The 22,976-nt window shown below is 36.1% G+C and overlaps 1 protein-coding gene across 1 annotated transcript in view; it reads left to right on the top strand.

The window, feature by feature from the left end:
• Nucleotides 1-22,976, top strand: part of FMN2 (formin 2) — a 108,923-nt gene that overhangs the window by 62,714 nt on the left and 23,233 nt on the right. Inside the window, exons 7-14 of the mRNA XM_012730879.1 lie at nt 1,674-1,761; nt 9,527-9,588; nt 12,392-12,483; nt 12,648-12,777; nt 14,893-15,039; nt 16,821-16,880; nt 17,028-17,148; nt 21,699-21,791. Of these exons, the coding sequence (XP_012586333.1) occupies nt 1,674-1,761; nt 9,527-9,588; nt 12,392-12,483; nt 12,648-12,777; nt 14,893-15,039; nt 16,821-16,880; nt 17,028-17,148; nt 21,699-21,791 (793 nt within the window). The remainder of the gene's footprint in view (nt 1-1,673; nt 1,762-9,526; nt 9,589-12,391; nt 12,484-12,647; nt 12,778-14,892; nt 15,040-16,820; nt 16,881-17,027; nt 17,149-21,698; nt 21,792-22,976) is intronic.

Here is a 22,976-nt window from a genome sequence, read left to right as displayed (position 1 = left end):
AATCAATGTAAGCAAAATAACTGTTTTGTCTAAAATGGTAAGTAAATTTAATGTGATCCCCATCAAAGCGCCAGCAATATTTTTCAAATAAATTGAACAAAAATATTAAACTTATTTGGAACCAAAAATGGCTTAGTATTACAAAAGAAACCCCAGGATAAAGGAGAGAAATGGAGGTAGCACATTCCTTGTCCTCAAACTTTATGAGAAGCAGCAGGACTAAAAACAACATGGTATTGGCACAGCAGTAGAGGGAGAGAGAGAATAGAATCAAAAGCCCAGAAATAAATCCATATACCAGTCCCTAAGATACGTGTGATAAAGCAGCTATGACCATACAATAGGGAATAGTGGTGGGAAAATTGGAAAAACACACAGAAAAGGATAACTCTGAATCACTTGCTAACTCCAAAAATAAACTCAAAATGGGTTAGAGGTTTAGATGTAAGACCTGCACAGTAAAATACATAGGAGAAAGCACTCAGGCTACATTCTATGACATCAACATTTTTTTGTTATTAGACTCCTGTAAAAGGAAATAAAAAAACCAAAAGCAGCTGAGATTATCTCAAAAGTATTATACAGCAGAAGAAAATATAAAATGATTAAAATGACCCTTATTGAATGGAAGCATATATTTACGCACTATATAACTGGTGAGGGATTAAGATGTATAAAATACATACACAATTCAAAAATAAGACATAAAACAGCTCAATTGACAGCTCAATTGACAGCATTTGATGAATAGACAGGTCATCAGTGAAGATATCCAGAAGACCAACAGACATATGAAAAAGTGTTCGTTGTTTCCAGAAAAAAAGTTTTAGGTTAAAACCGTAATGACACTCCATATCCCACCTTGAGAATGTCACGTTAAAAAGACCTCCAGCAACAGTGTTGGAGAGGATGCAGAAGAAAAAAGATGTTTTTGGGAATGTAAACCGGTGCAATCATTATAGAAAGAAATCTGAATTTACCTTTAAACACTACAAATGGAAATAATAGGACTCAGCATTCCCACACTCGGGCATGCAGCCACAGACGTGAAGCCATCAACACGAGCATCCACGTGTCCTGCACTTCAGAGGGCGTAGGGGAACGTGACAGGGTCTGTGAGTGAGGGTTGTGGGAAAAGTAACCACAGACCGAAGGTTCTGCTTTGCTGTCCCCGCAGAACAACAGCAAAATGTAGATTAAATAAGTAAAAATATCTGAATAAAAGTACATTTCCTATTCTGTGATCAGAGTGGTCTGGTCTAATACATTCTGTGCATGAATTTTTATTTTGCCCTTCTCTTGACCAATGTTTTAAGGATTTGTATTAAAAAGGGAACATTTGTTAAACTTCAGCTGTAAATTACCAATCTGTGATAATTATATTATGTAGGTAAAGTTGAGTTCCCAAAAGATGTTTTACTTTTTGATATATCTGACTCTTGAAAGACTAAGAATAGGGGAATGGCATTGAGGCTGATATTAAATATTGGGGGAAATATGTGTGTTTTGAAGATGTATGCTATAAAACCCAAATCTCTTTTCAAATAAGCTTCTAATACTTTAAATAATGCCTAGATTATTTGTTTTTCACTAAGGATTGAAAAATAAAATTTTTAAGCTTTGTCACTGAAGTGCAAATTAGTATTTCCCCTTTTCCTTTATTTCTTGAGCAGGTTGTCAAGTTATTAAGCAACAAAAGATCACAAGCAGTTGGAATATTGATGTCCAGTCTTCATTTAGATATGAAAGATATACAACATGGTAAGTATAAAATTAGTAATTTTTTTTGGAAAACTCAAATTTAGGTTGGAGGGTGTGTTTGGTAGTAAAATGATTTCAAACATAGATTTCTGTATTTATTAAGGTTAGTATATTTCCTTCAGGTAATACCAGACTTTCTCCCATGATTTTTTTCTGGAAGAATTGCTATACATTTTTCTGTCTTTTTTTTCTGTCTTTTCTGTTATATTCATATCTTGCTAGGAACTTCATTCTCTTGTGACATATTTCGCTTACATCAGTAAGAACAATCTTTAATTCATGAGAAGTAATTCCATGATGTTGTGTAACTAAACTCTGAGATATTTACTTCCAGTTTTCTCACCACCATTTATTAAAGGGGCTTTCCTTGTGCTAGGTATATACTTTACTCCTTTGTCATAGATTAGTGTCCATAAGATGTGGGCTTATTCCTGGGCTCTCAGTTCCTCTTCCTCAGTGTGTGTCTGTATGTTCCAATACTATGTTGCTTTGATTTTGACTTTATAGTGTACTTTTTTTTTAAAGATTTATTTATTTATGCATACAGAACTGGGGTACAGACCGGAGATGTGGAGGGTGAGAGGATTCACCAGGGACAGAGCGAGGAGCAGAACAGGCAGATCAGTGAAGCACACTGCTGAGGGGAGAGTGGGCAGGTCAGGAGAGGTCTGCCGCGCCCTGTGGTCACCTCCGGGGCAGGCGGGGATCGAACTCATGCGGAAGCGGCTTTAGCTTCTCAGTGCTGTGCTCTAACCCGCTGCGCCACCAGGGAGGGCCCCTTTATAGCATACTTTGAAGTCTGGAAATGTAGTATCATTTGTCATTAAAAATCACATCAGCTAAATCTTTTTCTTTTCTCATTGTCTCAATTTTTTAATCTCTATATATTTTACATCATTGTTTACTGTTAAGCAGTGCTTGCTTTCTTTTCCCAGATGTAGGCCCCATAGAATTTCCACCACCAGGTCCCCCCTGTACCATCCTCACCTTCCTCTCTGCTCTTCCTGGGTCTGATCCTCTTCCTCCTCCTCCCCACATCAGCAAAATCTTAATACTTGAAAACACCTCCCTGTATTTAACTGATCCCTCATTCCTCTGGACAATGACATTTAACAAATCCTTACAACAAATGCAGACACCAAAAGAGGTAAAAGAAAACCATTATTGAACAAGTGACAAAATATGATTTATTGTACACAGAAACTAGTGTACCATGTGCTGGAAGTGATTATATCAAGAGAAATAAGTCAGAAGCAGAAAAAAGATGCTGAAAATTATATGTGGAGTATAGACAAGTAAAGGGTCAGATCAAGCCAAACTAAATCTAGAAAGCTGATTGCAGACTGAGGCAGCCAGACGTGAAGGGGATCAGGGAGAGAACCGTGCAGGGCAGTAACACAGTGGGCCGCGAGGAAGGACTGTGGGCATCGTCGCGGGGCCGTGGGACAGTAACATCACATCACTGGGGGAGATCCACACACACGACAATCGCTCAATTAAAAAATCCTATCTGTTGGAAATCGCGTAAGTTTTAGGTTTCTAAGTAATTTTGTGAAATCAGGACTTTTGAATTATTATTTGGTCAGTTGGAATTTCTTAATGAATATGTTCATGTTCTCAGGCCTGGAATGGGAGCCTTCGTGAAATTTGGAAGTCTTGTTTTGGAAGAAAGAATGCTCTCAATAGAGCTTCCCTCGAAGCTGTCAGGGTCTTCAGATAGTACAGCATCACTTCAAATATTATTTGGAACTTGTGTTTTTTGCGTATGTGCCAGGAATGCAGCGCCGCCGGTGCTGTGTCGTTTCCTACACTGTGGATGTGACTGTGCCGCACTCTGACTCATGCTCAGGCATGTTTTGTGGCAGGATGTGTAAGGAATGCAAACACCGTGTTGTCTTTCATCTCATCGAGCGTGAAATGATCAGATGAATGTAGTTGCTTACACCTCTTCCTCTTTCTGAGAAATGTTAGTTTTAGTGAGTGGTTAGATGGACAAAATAGATCACGAAACCCTGCAAAACCCTGCATCTTTAGGAAAAGTTTTGTTAAGTAATACATTTGACATTTTTGAATTAACTCCCCAGGTGTGCAGATTTTCAGGTGGGCCTGAATGTGCAGTATTTCCTTATAAACAGATGGTTTGTGTCATATTTGACTGCATTTCCAACAAATTGCACAATGCCATGGCCTCTGCAAAGGTTTCTATGCTTGATTAAGTTTCAAAGAAAAATTTAGGGACACTAATTCTAGGCATTTCCCCCCCTTCTCTTTTCTTCTTTTTTCTATATCTTCCTTAATCAGTAACTAAGGAAGTATTGGTAACCCTTCCTGAGTAAAAAAGTTTGCATCGACCCCAGATTACAGATGCGATGGAGGAGAGGGGACCTGCTTTTCTACAGACATCTTTTTATGTCACTATTAAAAGATGTTTATGTTCATTATAACCTATGTAGCGAATGTTGCTGGCCTTAAATACACTTGGTTTTTGTTTTCTCAGGCATTGCTTTCATAGATATAAGGGAACAAGAACACAAATGTGTAGCTTTTATTGTAAGGTTAACTATTACGGCTTCATTCTGAGAGTATTGAAAAAAATTCTCAGACTTGTTTTTCACACTTTAACTTTTAAAATATGTCTGCCTTTAAAGAACAGTCTGGTAGGAACTGATGCTATCTAAAACAAGATCTTTGCTATGAGGTTCTTTAAAGTGTTCTTACAGTCAGACCACAATCTTATATGTAAAGAAGAAATATCTGAAAACTACCAGGTGACTTGTATTATGTTACAGGAATGAAGAAGTCAGACAGGTCATCGTGAAGCATGGTACTTAAAGAGCCTTTCAGGGATTCCTTAGGTTGGAGTTTGATATTGCTTTTTCTCTTAAGCAGCCTGCATTATATATACTTTTCAACTTTCAAGGTGACCATGGGGAACTACTCTGATCAATGAGAAGAGAAGTCTGCTGAAATTTCATAATTAACAGTTGTCGCACGTACTTTCCTTTCACTCTGCTTTTTCCTTCTTCATTTTGCCTGGAATATGAAAGTGATGGCTGGAGCTATAGCAGCTATTTTTCCACATGAGGAAATTATTTAAAAGTCATTAAAAACAAAACACAACACATTAGCCCTTTAATGTCTTTTAGTCCTTGAATCATCAGTGCCAACCCGCCTTCATTTTCAATCATTTTTCAGTCAGATATTCTTTCTACAATTGACAATAATTTTGAACAAGAGCCATCTTTTCAATTAGGAGTGAGGGGCAGGAATAAGTTCGAGAGAAGCATGAATGATATTTTCGCCTCAGCTAGCCCCTATATCTTTTATTTGCTTTCTAATAAACTCAAATATTTTAGAATTTTTAAACTTCTTTAATTTTACATACTATAGATCACATGCGTTTTAAAATCCTTTTACCTTCACTGATATTCTCAGTTTGTTTTCTCCATGCTTGTATTTCCTCATCGACCTACATAAGTATTCTTCAGCATTACACTGTTAAGTTTTATAACAGCAAAATACATGAAATTGAATTAAAAAGGTAGCCCAAGTGATTAATGAAACCAAAAACTGATTCTTTGAAAAAAAAAATTAGCTAAATAGAACTAGCTCTTGCTATACATACAAAGAAAAAAGGGAGAAAACTCAAAGGAATAGAATCAGAAATGAAAGAAGCACAGCCCTCTCTCTGGGGATTGAATCCCACTAACAGCCACGTGGGTGTCACATGAAATCTCAGCCCAGTCACCACCATAATTGGGCTCGCAGGAGAAACCTTGAGGCCAACGCATCTAGCAGCACCTGGATTTCTGAACTGCCGAGGTGGTGAGATATTTATATTTGTTGTTTTAAGCCTGTATGTTTTAGTATAATTTGCTAAGCAGAAATAGGTCATTGTAGGGTAAATGAATTAACCAGGCTCTTTAGGACACTGGCCTCTGTGTGTGACTTTCACCTGTGGCCTTGATTGTGTTAATGCAGAAGGAGCTTGGGAGTGTGGCCATGGGGCACGCAGGCCTCATGGTGGGCACCTGGAACTTGGGTGTGTGCACACCTGAGCCGAGGCAGGGATAGGAACACTAGAGGTGTGACTGCAGAGCCGCCACCAGACGAGAGAGCCCAGGAGAGCTAGAGAAAGAGCGTGATCCTGGGAGACTAGGTTGCCTGCCTGCCTTCCGGCACCCCCAGCCTGTCCTGTGCCCACCACCTTGCATGCCAGCCTTCCTGCCTGTGTGCCTGGTTCCCGAGAGACACTGATGCCTGAAAAATGCACTGAGGACTCTGGGACTCTCTTTTTCTGCCAGAATTGATAGTGCACCTGCCCTGTATGTGGTGGCCTGGCGGTAATATTAACATATTCAGCACTAAACACCGTGATGGTTTCTACTGGTAGGTGTGTCCATCTCTAATTTAATCAATTGCATGGGAGGGGAGGGGTTAACCATGGTGACCACAGTGACCAGGTAAGTGTTCAGTGCTGATGGAAAGAAGGGGCCCTCATAAGTAGCGTTAAGGCTGCCCAGCTAGGGGACTTCAGATCTAAACATCAATCAAATTTGGAGTAAGTGTAACTTAACACATTAACTTTTAATCAGTTTAATTACTGAAAGTAAATGATTGATCCCAAACCGAATCTAATATAGCAAATTCCTAGCTATATTTCTAGGGTTCCAACAGTGAATTCAAGATAATAAATAATTTTACAATTTTCCAACTTACCCTTCTTAATGTAAAACTACTGGTTTTCTCTACGTGTTCAACTTACGCTACAGGTAACGATTATCCCACCAGATACAGTTTCAGAGAAGTTCAGTGTCTCCATCGAAGCCACACGGCTGGTTTATAGAAAAGCCAAAGGGATACTAAGTTCTGCCTCTATCATGTCATTGGTATTTTGTAAGATTTTAGGCTTAAAAGTATATGCACATCCATTTGGCCTGGAGGGGTCACTGACACACGGCCACTGATTGGTTATTTAAAGGCAGCAGTGAAAATGTGCAGCTTATTTGGCAAGTGGCCGCGTTCCTGCAACTTTGGAGGTCTGTTTTCTGTCTCTGTGCGCTTCCTACAGTGTCACTTCCCTGTCCCCCTCTTTCCTGTCTCCCCCTCCTTCCCGCTGGGCACCACTGTATTTTAGCTAGTTCTAGGAATTGCATTTGCTGTGTTTTGCAAGTGTATATATATATATAATTATTATTTATATTCCAAAGTAAAACCTCCAATATCTTTTACTTTCTCATACTTCACTTATCATAATCATCCGAAGGTCTATCCATTTTGTCTGCAAAGGCACTATTTCATTAAAAAATAAATAAATAAATAAAAAGCTGAGTAGTATTTTGGCCCTTCCTCATGGCTCAGCGGGTTAGGACACAAAACTGCAAGCGAGCTGTAGCCGCTTCAGTGCGAGTTCGATCCCCCGGCCTGAGGTGGCCACAGGGCGCGGCAGACCTCTCCTGACCCGCCCGCTGCTCCCCTCAGCAGTGTGCGTCATCCATCTGCCTGTTCTGCTCCCCGCTCTGTCTCTGGTGAAGCTTCCCACTGCCCCTGCACCTCTGGCCTGTACCCCAGTTCTGTATGCAGAAATAAATAAATCTTAAAATAAAAAAAGCCGAGTAGTATTTTATTGAGTGTATATTCCACAATGTCAGTATCCAGCCGTCTGTCATAGGCCGCTTAGGTTGATTCCATACCGTAGCGATTATGGCGTGTGCTACTCTGAACGGAGCAGTACATAATTCCTTTCATGTTACTGTGTTATATTCTTCAAGAAATACCAAGCAGAGGTATTGTGGAATCATGTGATAGCCCCATTTTTAGTTTAGTAAGGCACCTCCATCCTGTTTTTGATAGAGGCTGCACCAGTTTGCGTTCCCACCAACAGTGGCCGAGCGCCCCTTTTCCTTCACATCCTCACCCACACTGGCTTCAGTTCTTGTTGACACAGGGCATTCTCACCAAGGTGAAGTGATGCTTCGTGTGTACTGACTTGCATTTCCCTGACATTAAATGATGCAGAGTAATTTATCATGTGCCTTAAGCCATTTGAACATTTTCTTTAGAAAAATGTTCTTTTTCCATTTTTAGTGGGTTGTCTTTTTTTTTTAAATGTTGGATTGTGCAAGTCCCTTATATATTTTGTAATTAACCCCATATCAGATGTTTTATGTGCATGTCTCTTCTCTAAGTCTGTAGGTTATCTTGTTTTTGTGGTCATTTCTTTGAGGTACAAAGCTTTTTAGTTTCGAGTAGCCCCACTTGTTTATCTTGCTTTTCTTTCTCTTGTCTTTGGAGTTGAATCCCCAAATACATCTTTGTGGTAGATGTTTCTTTTAAGTATTTTATGGTTTGAATTCTTGTCTCCAACTCTGTAATCCACTTTAAATTAATTTTTATTTTATGGAGTTAAAATGGACCTAGTTTCTCTTTCTTGCACTAGACTATACATGCTTACAGACACCATTTGTTAAAGAGGCTTTCCTTTTTCCTATATGGTCATGGCACCTTTGTCAAACGTTGATCTCATATTTGTGTGGATTTATCTCTGGGCTTTCTATTCTATTTGATTGTTTTTATACCTATACTGTACTGCTCTGGTTACTGTTGCCGTATAGTAGAGTTTAAAGTCAGGGTGAGTGGTATCTTTACCTTCTTTTTTTTCTTGAGGATCATTTTATATATTCAGGGTTTTTTGGTATTTCTGCACAAATCATATAATTGTTTTATTTCCTTGAAAAAGTCATCATATTTTGATATGTATTACATTGAATCTATACATTAAGTAATAATGTTTGGTTTATTCTTATAATAATTTATTAACTTATAATAAGTTCTTTTTTCTCCCATTTTATTGAGAGATTTTTTTAAATCCTGAATTGATGTTGAGTCTTGCTAAATACTTTTTCAGTATCTATTGTGGTTTTTAACTTTCTTTTTGTTGATTTGGTGAATGGCATTGATTGGTTTTCTTACTTTGGAACAGCCTCGCAACATCCCTGGGATGAAACCTATTACTTGATCACGATGGATGGTTATCTTACTTGGTTGCTCTATTTTGTTTGCTAGGATTTTGTTGAAGATTTTTCGATGTTCATCAGTAATGTTGGACTATGTTTTTCTTTTTGTGTGATTTCCTTCTATGGTTTTGGGATTAGGATAATGTTGGCCTCCTTAATATGTTAGGAGCTTTCCATTCCTCTTGAGTGTTTTGATGAATTTGATTAGGGTGGATATTAGCTCCTCTCTCATGATTTGGAAGAATACTGTGAAGAAACCATCTATTTCTTGGTTTTTGTTCTTAAGGTTTTTTTTTTATTACTTTTTAAATTTCTGCATTTTGATTGGATTTTTAAGAATATCTATTTTGACCTGTTTCAGTATGAATCTAAGAATTGTGCCCATTTCTTTTAGGCTGTACAGTTTGTACAAAGATGTTTATAGTAAGTTCTTATGATCCTTTGCATTTCTGCAGCATTTAAAAAATACTTTAGCCTCTTTCATTTCCATTTCTATAACTATTTGTGTTTTTCTATTCTTTTTTATTTGTAATGGAAACAAAAGCTTGACACCTTTCCCACTGAAATTCTCAAGGCATGGTCCCTGTTTTGAGCCAAGCAGAGACACTGAGTCTAGAAGTCCTCTGTGCCCTCTGACTACGGGGGTCATCAGTACTGTTCTCAGGTGGTCAGTATTGTTTGAATTGGTGAAACATCTTCACAACTGGTTTTACTGCAGTTTATATTCTTCTTGTGTTGTTTTTACACAGCTGTTGTGAACTTGGACAATTCTGTGGTTGACCTGGAAACCCTGCAAGCTCTCTATGAAAATGTGAGTAATTGTCAATGTACATCATCATATTTAGTATCCCATTACTTATTCTTGAGCATAAAAAACAGCTCTCATGAATCATTTCCCATAAATATGCTTTCTTTTGTCAGATGCTTAAATGTCATTTGATTAGTTTTAAGTAGTTACATTTGATCTCTGTGAAACAAATGGAAATGTTTGTTATACAAACCTTATTTAGAATATAATCCTTTTTCTCCCTTGATTGCATATATGTGGCAGAGAGCTTTCTCTTCTATATGTGAATGAATCTTGGACAATCTCCAAATCTAAACACACTCAAATTTAAAAAACCACAACCCTGAGGGCCCAATTCCTGTTTACTGAGGAATTAAAACCTAGTGAAACCACATACATACTAAATACAGTATATCCTACTGAGTTTTTAAAAGCAAAATCTTTATGTAGAATTATTGATTATCTTTAAATTAGGAGAGTGAAGTTTCACCATAATTATTATAAAATAGTTACAGTTGGTTAAATATATCTATTGCTTCTGATTCTCATTATGCTTCTGTGGCATGGTGATTGTTTACAATGTGTGGGAAGTGACTTTGAGGTAGGGATTGGAAGAATAATTGAGGAAGATTCCTCATGTTTTCTTTAGCATGTTGAATGATTAACTTCTTGTCAGAAGTGATATATAAAAAGGTTCATGCATAACTCTCAGCTGAATTTTCTTCTTCAGGTAAGTGTTCAATTTTACCTTTATTTCATATTCAAGAAAAAAACTTAAACATTAAGACAAAGCAAAACTCTGGAAATGAATCCTATTAAATGTTTCATAAAATAATATAATATTAAGAAAAAACTTGGGAAGAGAAAATTTTTCAACACCCTTTTGTAATTAAGTAGCTGTAATACACTTAGCAGGGGGAAAGGCTGATAGGCTAGAAAGAATGGAAGGTTTAAATTTATACTTCTCTGGTTTTAATGTCATAGGCATTCATTCATCTTAGTTTGAATAATCTTTACGTAGGCTAGTAGTTGACATACTATAAACTTTAACCTGGAAGAAGGATTTGACACATATTATATGATAGAGCATCCTCAGAAGTGTATATACCCAGATTAAATTAATGAAACAGTTCGAATTAATTATCTATGTTCCCATAACTACCTATAGATATTTAATTCCATTTTAAGTAACATTTAATCATTAGTTTCTTCCAACAAAAGTGAAAGAAATACTGACTTTTTCCATGAAGCTGTTTTTAAAACATGCTCTCATGTTTCATTGTCCTATCGAGTTGTCTTATGGAATCCTTGCAAGTATACTCATTCTAAACTATAAACATGTTTATTGTAAATTACAGAATTTTTAAAAACAAAGGTTTAGACTTCGAATCACTTACAGATTGACTCTGTATATTTAATAAAGATCAGGAAATTTCTTTCTTTCTTGTTTATCGAGGATGTGATATTGTTTTCAAAATCATAAAATTCTTGACTGATTTTTTTGATAGCTCTGCTTCTGTTAGATAAATCAACTATGTCCAGTGAATTCCTGGGAAATGAACGTTAAAACAGTTAACACAGTGGCAGTAGAAATATGATGAAATAAATTATGATGATTCAAGTATTTTTTCATCTTACTTTATGATGTAATTATGAAAGACTGAGGTTGAGGTTTGTATTTCACTATTTGCTTATAGAGGTTATGGTTATTTAGTCTTGCTGGTGAGTTCTCTTGAGATCTATCCAAGATATTCAAAATTTCCTCTCTGATCATTCATTAAGTCATCTTCCTAAGTGGACAGAAACTTCTTTTAAGGAACTAGGTTTCGCTAGTTTATCCTGTCATCTAAAAAACTTGCACTTCAGAAAAGTGAATACAAAACAAGATAGTTTTGTTAAATGGAATACATAGAGTTTTAGAAATCTGTTAGATTCTTGGCTGTATTGCTTTTCTGTTTAAACAATGAAAAAATAATGGTGCAGGGATTTTAAATTCTGAGTACTAGACTGAAACTCAAGATATATTAATCTGCAGCCACATTTTAATACAACGAGAAAGTGTAGTATTTTGGCTTATTTGAAATCTCTGTGAATTATAAAATTGGAACTACCAACAACAATATTATAAAGAACTTGCTTCTTCACCTTTATAAAAAACTGCTTTATAGTAAAAATGCAGAGGTTTGTCTCCTATACAGAAATAAATTTATGACAATATTTTTAGCCTGATATTATAAAGTATGGAAGAAGACACTTAATAAGAAAAAAAAGCCTGGAGTCATTTTTGTATGAGAAAGAAAATTCAGCAGAAGACTCAAAACCTTGTATATTTTTTATTTCATTACTTAATATTTCAATTATATTTTTATCCCAAATAGCAAAATTTTCTAAATAATTGATTATAGTAGTTAAAAAGTGTTGTAACAGCATTAGAATAAAATTATTTCATATATGACTTGATTGATTTCTAATTAAGAAATTCCACTTTAACATGAAATTCTTGCATTCCAGAAAGTATTTTAAATAGCCAAAGAGAGAGAGAGAGAGAGAGAGAGAGAGAGGAAAACTACATTGTTTTAAAGCTTCAGTAACTAAATGTTTTGTAAATCACTAATAGTCAATAGCGTTACTTGGAAGATTTGTAAATGGTCTGGTTTGCAGAAACATTTAAAATTTTATGTTTTAAAAATTTTTAAGTTTTAAATGGATTTAAACTTTACTGCATCAATGCTAAGAAATAAAAATTTTGAGTTTTGCTGAATTAAGATTCTCATTATCTAAAGGACTCAACTAACTAACTAAAGTCAATCTACTTTTATTTTTCCAGCGTGCACAGTCAGATGAACTGGAAAAAATTGAAAAGCATGGCCGATCCTCTAAAGACAAAGAAAATGCCAAGCCTCTGGACAAACCTGAGCAGTAAGCACACACGAATTACGGTCCATTGGGGCTTTCAGGTCGGGTTGGGTTCTGCCCATTTGAACAATGCAAGGTCTTCTGTACGTAATTGTTACAAATGCTGCAGGGTAAACATCTGTTTACATGAAACATGTTTTTCCTCTTAACTTGGCTTTATTTCCTAGGTTCCTTTATGAACTGTCACTAATCCCCAACTTTTCAGAGCGAGTCTTTTGCATCCTGTTCCAGTCCACATTTTCAGAAAGCATTTGCTCAATCCGTCGCAAACTGGAATTGCTGCAGAAATTATGTGAGGTGAGTCCCCATCCATGAGAGCTGATTGGATATTGAATGAAATCTAGTAGTGCTCAGTCAAGCTCATATTTCAAAAAAAAGTTTTATTTACTCTAATTGCTCGTGAACTTTGAAGGCTGTTTAGGCCAGCAAAGAGAGCAAGCTATGATTGAGCTTCAAGATCAGAGCTAGGCTCTCCTTCAGATAGGCCAGAAGGACGATATGGCCACCTCAGCATATGCATGCAATTATCAGAAACTTCTATACCTTCTGCTTTTACCATAGCAAAATTTTTATTTTCATATACCAGACTTCCTATCTAATGTTATTTGAAGACATTTATTTACCCCTTTCCATTTAGGAAGGATCTTAATGATTCCAACCAAGTGATCACTAGGAACTCTAGAGGACATGGATATTTTTATGACAACAAAAGATATGTGTGGCAGAAATTAACAATATTAACATTTAAAAAAATTGGTAAAAGTCAATAGTAGCTTTCATTCTGGTTGTGGTAAGTCATTTTGAAGAATAGTAAGATGTTATTTAAGTCACATTTAAAAGAAAGTGACAGACAAATTCAAGTTATGCCTAATGTTTTGGAATAAATGAAAGAATTTTTCAGCGATAAATTGAAATGTATATTAATCTTTATAATTATCTTTTGTTATACCACAATTTATGCCAAACATTTTGTTTTGCTCCAGAAGTAGGTATAATAATCAGGATGATGAAAATGACATAAGTGTGTAGTAATCTTACTATAGTCTTACTTGGTTTTCTTGCTATGGCACCATAGAAATAGACTAGGTTGTATCTCTCGTCTTAGGTTAGTATGCATATCTGATGCTTGTTCAGTAGCTTTGGAAATAATGTGATTTAATTATACTGTTGGGGTGCAAAAGATCTCAGGGTGTAAGTGATCAACACAGCATCAGACAGACTAGGAAAGGAAACACAATTTAATAACATAGATAGAATTCAAATAGTTGTAAATTTTAAACATTGTTAGTGGGCAGATTGGGGGGACCCGAGGGACCCCCAGTTTGCATACCATTCTCTAAAGAGATTTTGCTGTCTCATAAAGACAAAGCATACTCTTACTGTGAAAGAACTCATGCACATAGAGAGAAAGGAGGGAAAAAATAACAGTAGTTTACCAGTGAAACACCCAGAGCTAACCATTCCCTTGTCATGAATGTCGAGGCAAATACTTGTATTTGAGAGACACTCATTTCTCTCACCCTTGTATCTCTCCCCAGTTTCTGTATAGCTCTCAACTCCACATATTTACTTCCAAGTACCTCAAATCCCTGGTGCAAGTCAAAGCCAAGGAGCAAGCAGGACTTCTTTTTTCTCTCTGCTCAATGTATCTTTCTTCCTGCTTCTTCAAGTCTTCTGTAGCTTCACGTGTTTGCTCATTTGCATCCCTCACAGGTGGGGTGGGACACATAGAACCTCCCCTTTGCATGGAGAGCCCTCCATTGCAGTGTGATGTAGCTGAGCTGAAATATTTATTTCAGATTTAAGATTTGGGACATCAAGGACGGAGAGGAGGAGACTTAACATGGCAGACAAGTAGGGGTGTTGGACCCTACCCTGCAAGTACAATGAGAGTCTTAGATTCTCACACTGACAAAATGTTCACTGACAAACCTACATCTGGATGAGACCCCAAGCTATATTTCTCTGGATCATAAGAGGGAAGGCAGTGATTGCTTCTTTGGATGGAAAAGGGCAGAAGTTTAGGTCAAATTCATCTTTTACTATGGAGGTGCAAAAAGATTGGGGCAAGAACACATATTTCTCTTAGCCTCAGGGTCCTGATGACTTTCATGAAAAGCAATTTACAATTTGCATTATGTAAGTAAAGCAGAGAGCCCTCAAGAGGTGCAGAGGGTCTTGGATGATGGCTGGTTCCCATACCAAGGTGACAGGAGTCCTACTCCAGACCTATTGAGAAAATATCTGACACTTTTTTTGGGGGGTGGAGACTGGACAAGGGACTGACATGATAATAATGAATAATGATAAAGTAACCTGTAAGTACGAGTATAAAATAAATATCTGCAATTGATTTAAGATAATTCAAACAAAATTTGCACAAGAGAAATTTTTCCTTATTCGTTTTTACAGACATTAAAAAATGGCCCTGGGGTTATGCAGGTTCTGGGTTTGGTTCTTGCCTTTGGCAACTACATGAATGGTGGAAATAAGACTCGTGGACAGGCTGATGGCTTCGGATTGGACATTCTTCCAAAACTGAAGGATGTCAAAAGCAGTGTAAGTGTTTTGTATGAATGATGTTATGTGAAATGAGAATTAGACATTTTGTTTAGGAACAAGGGTGAAAGCAAACCTGCAATAGTAATTGATGTTCCAAGATTGAGTTTTTTTCATGTTCTGAACTAAATAAAAGTAATAGTATTGGTATATTTGTGATTTAATGAATTATGATGTTTCCTAGGGTAATTTCAAATCAATGAATAATTGACAATGAATAATTCTCATGAATAATTGAGAGGATGACATTTTGTAGTAAAAATAACTGTTTTATCCATGGCAAAATCCTCTTTCCATTCCTAGAAAATGGTTCAAGTTAAAAAAAAAAGGCTACAAATTTTAGTCAACAAATTGCAAACAAATCACAGAAAAATTTAGTCAAAAAATCAAGAAAAATCTCAAAAATGATTAAGAGAAATAATTTTTCTTTACCTTTATCCCAGTTCTATGAGATAATACAGCAGAATGCTTTTATAAATTAAATCTAATTTCCATCCACTTGATCCATTTTTAAATAAGCTGAAAGGACAGAATAACAAAGCAGAACTTTTTCACTTTGTTGGAACTTTGTAGAGGGAATATTATATTGAACTCTCAGCATTTGACCTGTACAGATTTCAGGAATCAGGTCACAGTGAAGTTTATATTCCACCAGAGATTTCTTTTCTTGATGTTCTCAAGACTTTCCTTTCTGGTTTCTCCAGCCCAAATGGGGAACCTGTGCCACCTATTTGTAATATTCTGGAACCCTACAGGCAAAATAACCGGTTCTCTTCTTGGTTCTGCTAAATTTTAACTCCCAGAATACATTCCAATGAGCCCTTCATTAATGAATGATATTTACAGTTCTGTAGTCTTGAGGAGAGACAAATAAATTCCCTTATTACAGACAATGTCATAAGTAATAAGAACACTCATTACCATTTTTACAACTTATGATGATATTGGAATAGATGGAAAAATGTAAATATAATTTGCTTCTACCCATAAAAACCAAAATTTAACATAGCTGGTTACTGGTAGCTAAAAAATAATTTTCCTTGAATTAAAAAAAAACATTTCAAGCAAAAACAAATGCACTAAAATTATGTTCATCTTCAAAGCCCACTCAGTGGACTTTTGTTGCTTACAACTCAGTCCTATGTAAAAATTTCTTACTCTCATCAGTTAAATTTACATAAATATTATTATTATTATTTTGTTACATCGTTATTAATTTTTGGACAATGTGTGAGCTTTCCCCCATATACACCCACCGTCTTAAACCTAATACTTCTAATAGTCCCTTGTTCTGTTCCTTCCCCTGTCTTGACCCTTCCACAAACCTCTCCCATTCTGGACACCTCAGAGCTATTGTCAGTTTTGTTTTGTTTCTCTATATCCCTCATGTAAAGAAAACTCTCCAGGGACCTCCCTGCTGGCCTAAGGGTCACGTCTCAGCACTGTCACCTCTACCGTCCGCGGCCAGGGAGCTGGCCCACATGGCACAGCAGACCCCTTCTGGCTCACTGCTTCCCTCAGCAGTGGGTTTCAGTAGATCCGCCTGTTCTGTCTTCCACCTGTCACGACCCCCGCACACCTCTGGCCTGTACTTCAGTTCTTGTATGCATAAACAAATACATTTTTAAAAAAAAAATGACAGATATAATTTCAAATGTAGAATTTCCTCTTATATTCACTGCATTCTCATTAATAAATACGGCGTATTGGCTGGAATTTGCTTATTTAATCATATATGAGTAATATTTAAAATTACTTAACTTCGTTTTTTTTCTGTCTAGGACAACAGCAGAAGTCTTTTGTCATATATTGTTTCCTATTATCTTCGAAATTTTGAAGAGGTAAGACAATTTTTATACATAGTAATTTTTCACATTTATTCTTATGGGACTTGCTTGTTTGTTAATGGTGTTTTATCGATACTGCTGTTTTATTAATATTATGCATATTGATGCTGATTTGTTCAAAATTATGTTTTTGTTTATTAGGATGCTGGGAAAGAACAGTGTATCTTTCCTCTACCAGAACCCCAAGACCTTTTTCAAGCTTCACAGATGAAGTTTGAAGATTTTCAGAAAGATCTCCGAAAACTGCAGAAAGACTTGAAAGGTAACTCATACTTTGAAAGTAATTCATGATTTTTGTCTGCTTTTTAAAAACAGTGGACGACGGACATTTCAATGTTTTTGAAGTAAGTCAAGCTTGGAGGTGGCCCAGGGGGCTATGAGGGAAGATCATCAATGTTTTGATGGTGAATATGTTGTAGTGACAATTATTTGTAAAGGTGTGAACTTACACCCCTAAAACACAGTACTATAAACCAATGCTACCTCAAAAATATTTTAAAATTTAGAGAAATAAGTAAAGCTGCAACTGTGTACAATACAATTTAGCAGACTATCCTCTATCACAATGAAGAGCTTTTGGAATTTGGATTTGCCTTTTGGTACACTTTGTATAAAACTTGTAGAGCAGTATAAGCAAGTCCTCTTGGATATTCAGATTAAGGGAACTCATGCATCATGGTATAGTTAAAACTACCTCTTTCCATAAAATGTTCTAGCGTTTCCTTTGTACTTCACACAGTGGACACACAGAGGTGAGCAGAACAGTTCTCCTCTTTATTGCTGTTATCAGCTGACTTCTATCACAAATTTATTCCTGAAGTCTCAAATTTCCAGATGATAAATGATAACTGGAATGATGGTGTTTCTAAAGCAGGCAGTAATTATGGAGAATTACAATGACAGTTGTTTTTTAATCTATTATTTAAAAACCTTTAGAATAATTCAAGTGAATTTTATTATTTCATTTTATAATTTTTGATATTAAGACTAGAAGAGGACACTAATGTACTCAAGGGATCAGAGATTATTATTATTAATTATTATTATTATCATTAGCAGATACTTAATAGAAATTTGATCTCACTCCAAGGTTTACATTATTTCTGTGTACGTGCCTCCACAAATACATAGTAAATAACTGATCCCATTTGGATTAAGACACACTTCTAAGAAATTTCAGAAGAATTTCTACTATTATACTGATTGTGAGAAACCTGAACCTAAATGATGTAAGTTTGGAGTGCCTATCTGAAAGAAATACATGTCCAATTCAGGAAAACCAACCCTCACTCGAACTCATACATGTGTGCCTAGAACTCATACATGTGTGCCTATTCTTTATAGGAAGTTTGTAATTTCCCTCTTTAAAATATTTTCCTTCTCTTAAAAACTCTGTTTGTCCCTTTTCCTCAAGAGTATTGACTTGTCTCAGCCAGGCAATAAAGAAAGTTTTGTTATTTACATATATTCTCTCCATCCAATCTAAATGAAAATTTGCTCTAGTAAATTTTATGTCCAGTTGAACACACCTGGCTTCTCTGCCCATTTTCCTTGTTCTCCTCATTCTCTACCTAAACCATCGCTCATATACAGGTGACTGTCCAATCCACATTCTCCCCTAGGTATCTAATACTTTCAGACCCACGTTTATTAAATTTCTGCAGGTATCAAGCAGTATGTTCAGTACAGAATATATCAGGGCCTCTCCTAGACTTGTTAACTCCACTACTCCAGTCTTTTCTGTTGGTGGTGCCACCTTATACTTTAAATAACTCAACCCACAGCAGGAGAGTATTTTGGACTTCCTTCTCAAATCTGAAAATCCTGTTGATTTCAACTCCTAAATGTTCTAATCTTGTATAAATGTCTTTATCATTCTTACCTACATTACTGTTAAAAGATCTTAACCAAACCGCCTATCTCCAGTCATCCACACACCCAGGTTCGTTTTCCCAGCCTCAAAAACCATCCAGATAAGATCTTTCCAATTACCTAAACCACTTCAATGAAACCTCTACCTTCACACCTATATCATGAGTAGAACAGTTAGGAAGTTTAGCACCTTCTACAATCTAGGTCTCGCTAACTCTTCAATTCCTCTATAGTAATTCAGGGACTGAAATCAAAGGTCTACAAAGAGCTTACACAACTCAACTAAAACAAAGCAAACAGCCCAGTCTAAAAATAGGCTGAAAAGCTAAAATACTTTTCAAAAGCAGAAATTCAGGTGGGTTATATGGAAAAGCTTCAACATCACGTATAATCAGGGAAATGAAAATCCACAGTGAGATACCACCTCACACCGGTGAGAATGACCCATATTTAAAAAAGTGGCAACAAGTGCTGGCAAGGAGTGGAGAAAAAGGAACCCTCTTACACAACTGGTGGGAATGCAAAGTGGTCCAGCCACTATGGAAAGTCTGTGGAGGATCCTTAAAGCAGTAAAAATGGGTCTACGATATGATCCAGATATTCCACCTCTGGGAATTTATCTTCCTAATTCAAAGGGAAACCTCCTATCCTATATTTATTGTAGCACATTTTACTATATTTATGACAGAGAAAATCTAAATGCCCCCAAAAGATGATTGAATCAAGAGATGCATTATGTATATGCAGTGGAATACTACTCAGCTGTCAACAAAGACAAATGCATGCCATTTGAAGCAATATGGGTGGAGCTGGAGGGGATTATGCTTAGAGCAGTCAGAAGGAAAAGGAAAAAATATTGGATGGTCTCATAGGGAAGTATACAGAAACCAAACAAAGGAGCAGGAGATATAAAACATGCAGACAAACCATAGATTTGATGCAGAGCAAGGAAAACAGAGTAGGAAAGAGCACAAAGGACCATGGTGATAGTCAAGGGTGCTGTGGTGATGGGAGAATTGTGGGGACTGCACAGGAGGGGAGAAATTAAATATTGTACAAAAAAGAGTAGTAGTATATGAAAATTAAACTATAAATAAATTTAAAAAACAGCCTTTAACTTTAATCAGAATTAATCAGAATGGGTGAAAAATCCCTGAAATGGAAACTTGGGTTCTATAAAAAAGGACATAAATGTAGTGGATGTTGCTGCGATTATTTTTATGAGATCAAGTATAGCCTAGCTTAGAGACGTTTAAGTCGGTATGTCACAGCTGTTTGCAAGACTACACTCAGGGACCAGAGGATATATGCTCCCTACATGTTGATCCCGAGGAGGAGGAAGCGAAACCAGCAGACATTGGGAGAGGTTTTGGTTCTAAGAAAAGGGGAGGACTAATGTTTAGGGAGCCAAATAGGAACCTGTTTTGTGAGGTGGGGACCGCTTCAGAAATCACTAAGTTACTATTTAGAAAATAGAGACTTACTGTCAGAGCAGCACGAAAAAGACAGTTCTGATTTACTGTCAGCCTCCTTTAGACTTTATCACGTTTGACAGCCCCATGTAGCCAATGTTTTGCATTGTTTAATGTCCCAGGTATATAAGGATATAGTAAGGATATAGTTAATAATGTGATAACTTCAGGACTTTTCTAATTATATATATATATATATATAAATTAGGATTCTGAAAAGAATATTTAAAGAAAATGGGATAAAAGTTTATCTGTCCATATTCAGTGAATTACTTCTGGGAAAATCAATGGAAGAGTTCTTTCAGTAGTTCCCAATTGCTCGTCTATCTGTTTGCACACAGTTACTGAATGACTGCCTGTTGCATATTGTTCTAGGCACCGTGGCTCCGCCAGTAACATGAAAGAGCCCCTAACACAAAATGTTGTCCCAAGTTTCCTTCTGATAAACTGTATGTTCTTTATTAGTTTTTCAGTCTCAATAAGAAAAGTAAAATCCTGTATATAGCCCAGTGTCCAAGCTAGGCCAACTTGAATAAAAATAACCCAGTCTCCACGTGACCCAGCTTTCAAAACTTTAAAGTAGGAAGCTTAATGTTTTAATTACTAGCTATCAGTATTTCATTTGCTATTTGTAGCTTGAAATTTAAAGTACTAACTGTTTCCTTCATCACACCACGCTTGTCTGGGAAGTTGTAAGAATACCCTAGTATCAAGTGCTTTCTAGTGGTCTGATGGATCTGGTGCCTTCACCGAAGACTTGTTAGTTGAAAAGCAGAGTTTATTCACAGATTAAGCACAGAAGTGTCTTCTAAATTTTGCCAGTTTTTCTTCAGGTCTTCATTTTTACTCAGTAAATGTAAAACAACAGAATATGCAACAGTTAAGAAGAAAGTACATGGTGTAGTATTTTCCCTTTAAAAATATTTTACATTTTAAGTTAATTTTCTCTCTCTTTTTTTTTAAGATTTATTTATTTGTTCATATAGAACTGGGGTACAGGCCAGAGGCTCAGGGGTGGCGAGAGGCTTCACCAGAGACAGAGCGGGGAGCAGAACAGGCAGATCCATGAAGTCCACTGCTGAGGGGAGCAGCGGGCGGGTCAGGAGAGGTCTGCTGCGCCCTGTGGTCACCTCCGGGGGAGGCGGGGATCAAACTCATGCGGAAGTGGCTTAAGCTTCTCAGTGCTGTGCTCTAACCCGCTGCGCCACCAGGGAGGGCCCAATTTTCTCTTAATTTTAATATGGTTTTTGGTATACTCATATGAACTGTATTCTTACCATAGATGTAAGCAAAAAAACTTTATTTCTTCCCTTATTAGTTTTTTTATCTCTTAATTGTACTTTTTATCTTACATACTGCTTTACTATATATCAGATTAGTTATTTGAACATTAGTTAAAAGGCTGTAAAATTTCTTGTAATGCTACATTAACAGTGTTATATTCTCAATACTCTCTCCCTGATTTCAGCCTGTGAAGTTGAAGCAGGAAAAGTATTTCAGGTATCCTCAAAAGATCACATTCAACCTTTCAAAGAAAACATGGAACAATTTATCATTCAAGGTAAATTCCAAAGAGGAATGTTTTTATTTCTCTTTTCAGCAAAAAGTCAGAAGACATTTAAAAAAAATAGACATTAGTTTAAAGGTTATTTTGTTTAAATCACAGAAAAACTATGTTTCATCTTGAGTCATGGTTAAAAAAACTATTAATTTGTTAAAAACATGCTATTTTGTGAATAATGCTCATAATTATTATTTTTTATTATGTAAGTAGAGTAGATATTCATTATTATTTTTTATGATGGTAAGTAGATATTCTTCTAAGTTTTATCTACTTGGTTTGTCAAACTGTTGTACCCAATATACAAAGTATATTCATGTTTTTTAGCTCTTCAGAGCATTTCCTGCTATTTTAAAATAAGATGTATAAATAGGTCTGCATTCTTAACATCTTTATTTCCAGGGAGCTTACAAATTTACCTATTAAATCTTCCTATATTTCTAGGGTTTAAACAATGATAGAAAATTTCAAAAGCCTTTGAAGAAATAATTTTAAGAGAAATAAAATCTATTAAATATTTCAAATCATTGAAACAATTATATCAAAACATTTATTACTCAAAATATTTCAGCTTTGGAATTTTACATTTCTCCTGAAGATTGAATTTGTGTCATGCCATGCTCTCTGAAAGTTTTTCCTGTGTGAGGAGTTCTGGGAGCTGATATGCATGAAATTGAGTTCAGTTGACCCTTTGAAAGCTGGCTCCATTTTCTGATGGTTAGCTGACAGCTTTTGTAGGTTATTCACGTGTCACTTACAATGAATGAAGTGTACTGACATTTTATTAATTTAAATCAAGTAAAATTTAAATTTAAATTTAGATGGGCAAATGCTGTGTAATAACTTAAGAATGAAGATTGAAGTTGAAATTTGGTCAAAATCCAAATCAAAGTGGTAGTCATTTCATAATTTTCAGATCCTCATGACTAGAGTGGGAAATCTACTCACTGATACCTAAGTAGTCCTTTGGCTGAAATCATAGTCCTGTAATTATAGAAAGAAAGCTAGCATTTTCTTAGTAGTGTATCAAAATGAAGCTTTCTTCATCCAGTAAGATTTTAGGATCAAGAATATGAATATAGTTTTTTTGTTTTTTTTTTTAAAGATTTATTTATTTATTCATACAGAACTGGGGTACAGGCCAGAGGCTCAGGGGCGGTGAGAGGCTTCACCAGAGACAGAGTG

The sequence above is a fragment of the Condylura cristata genome, unplaced genomic scaffold (assembly GCF_000260355.1).
Source record: "Condylura cristata isolate star-nosed mole 26May11 unplaced genomic scaffold, ConCri1.0 scaffold00029, whole genome shotgun sequence".
Lineage (NCBI taxonomy): Eukaryota > Metazoa > Chordata > Mammalia > Eulipotyphla > Talpidae > Condylura > Condylura cristata.
This window is presented reverse-complemented; position numbering and strand designations above follow the sequence as displayed.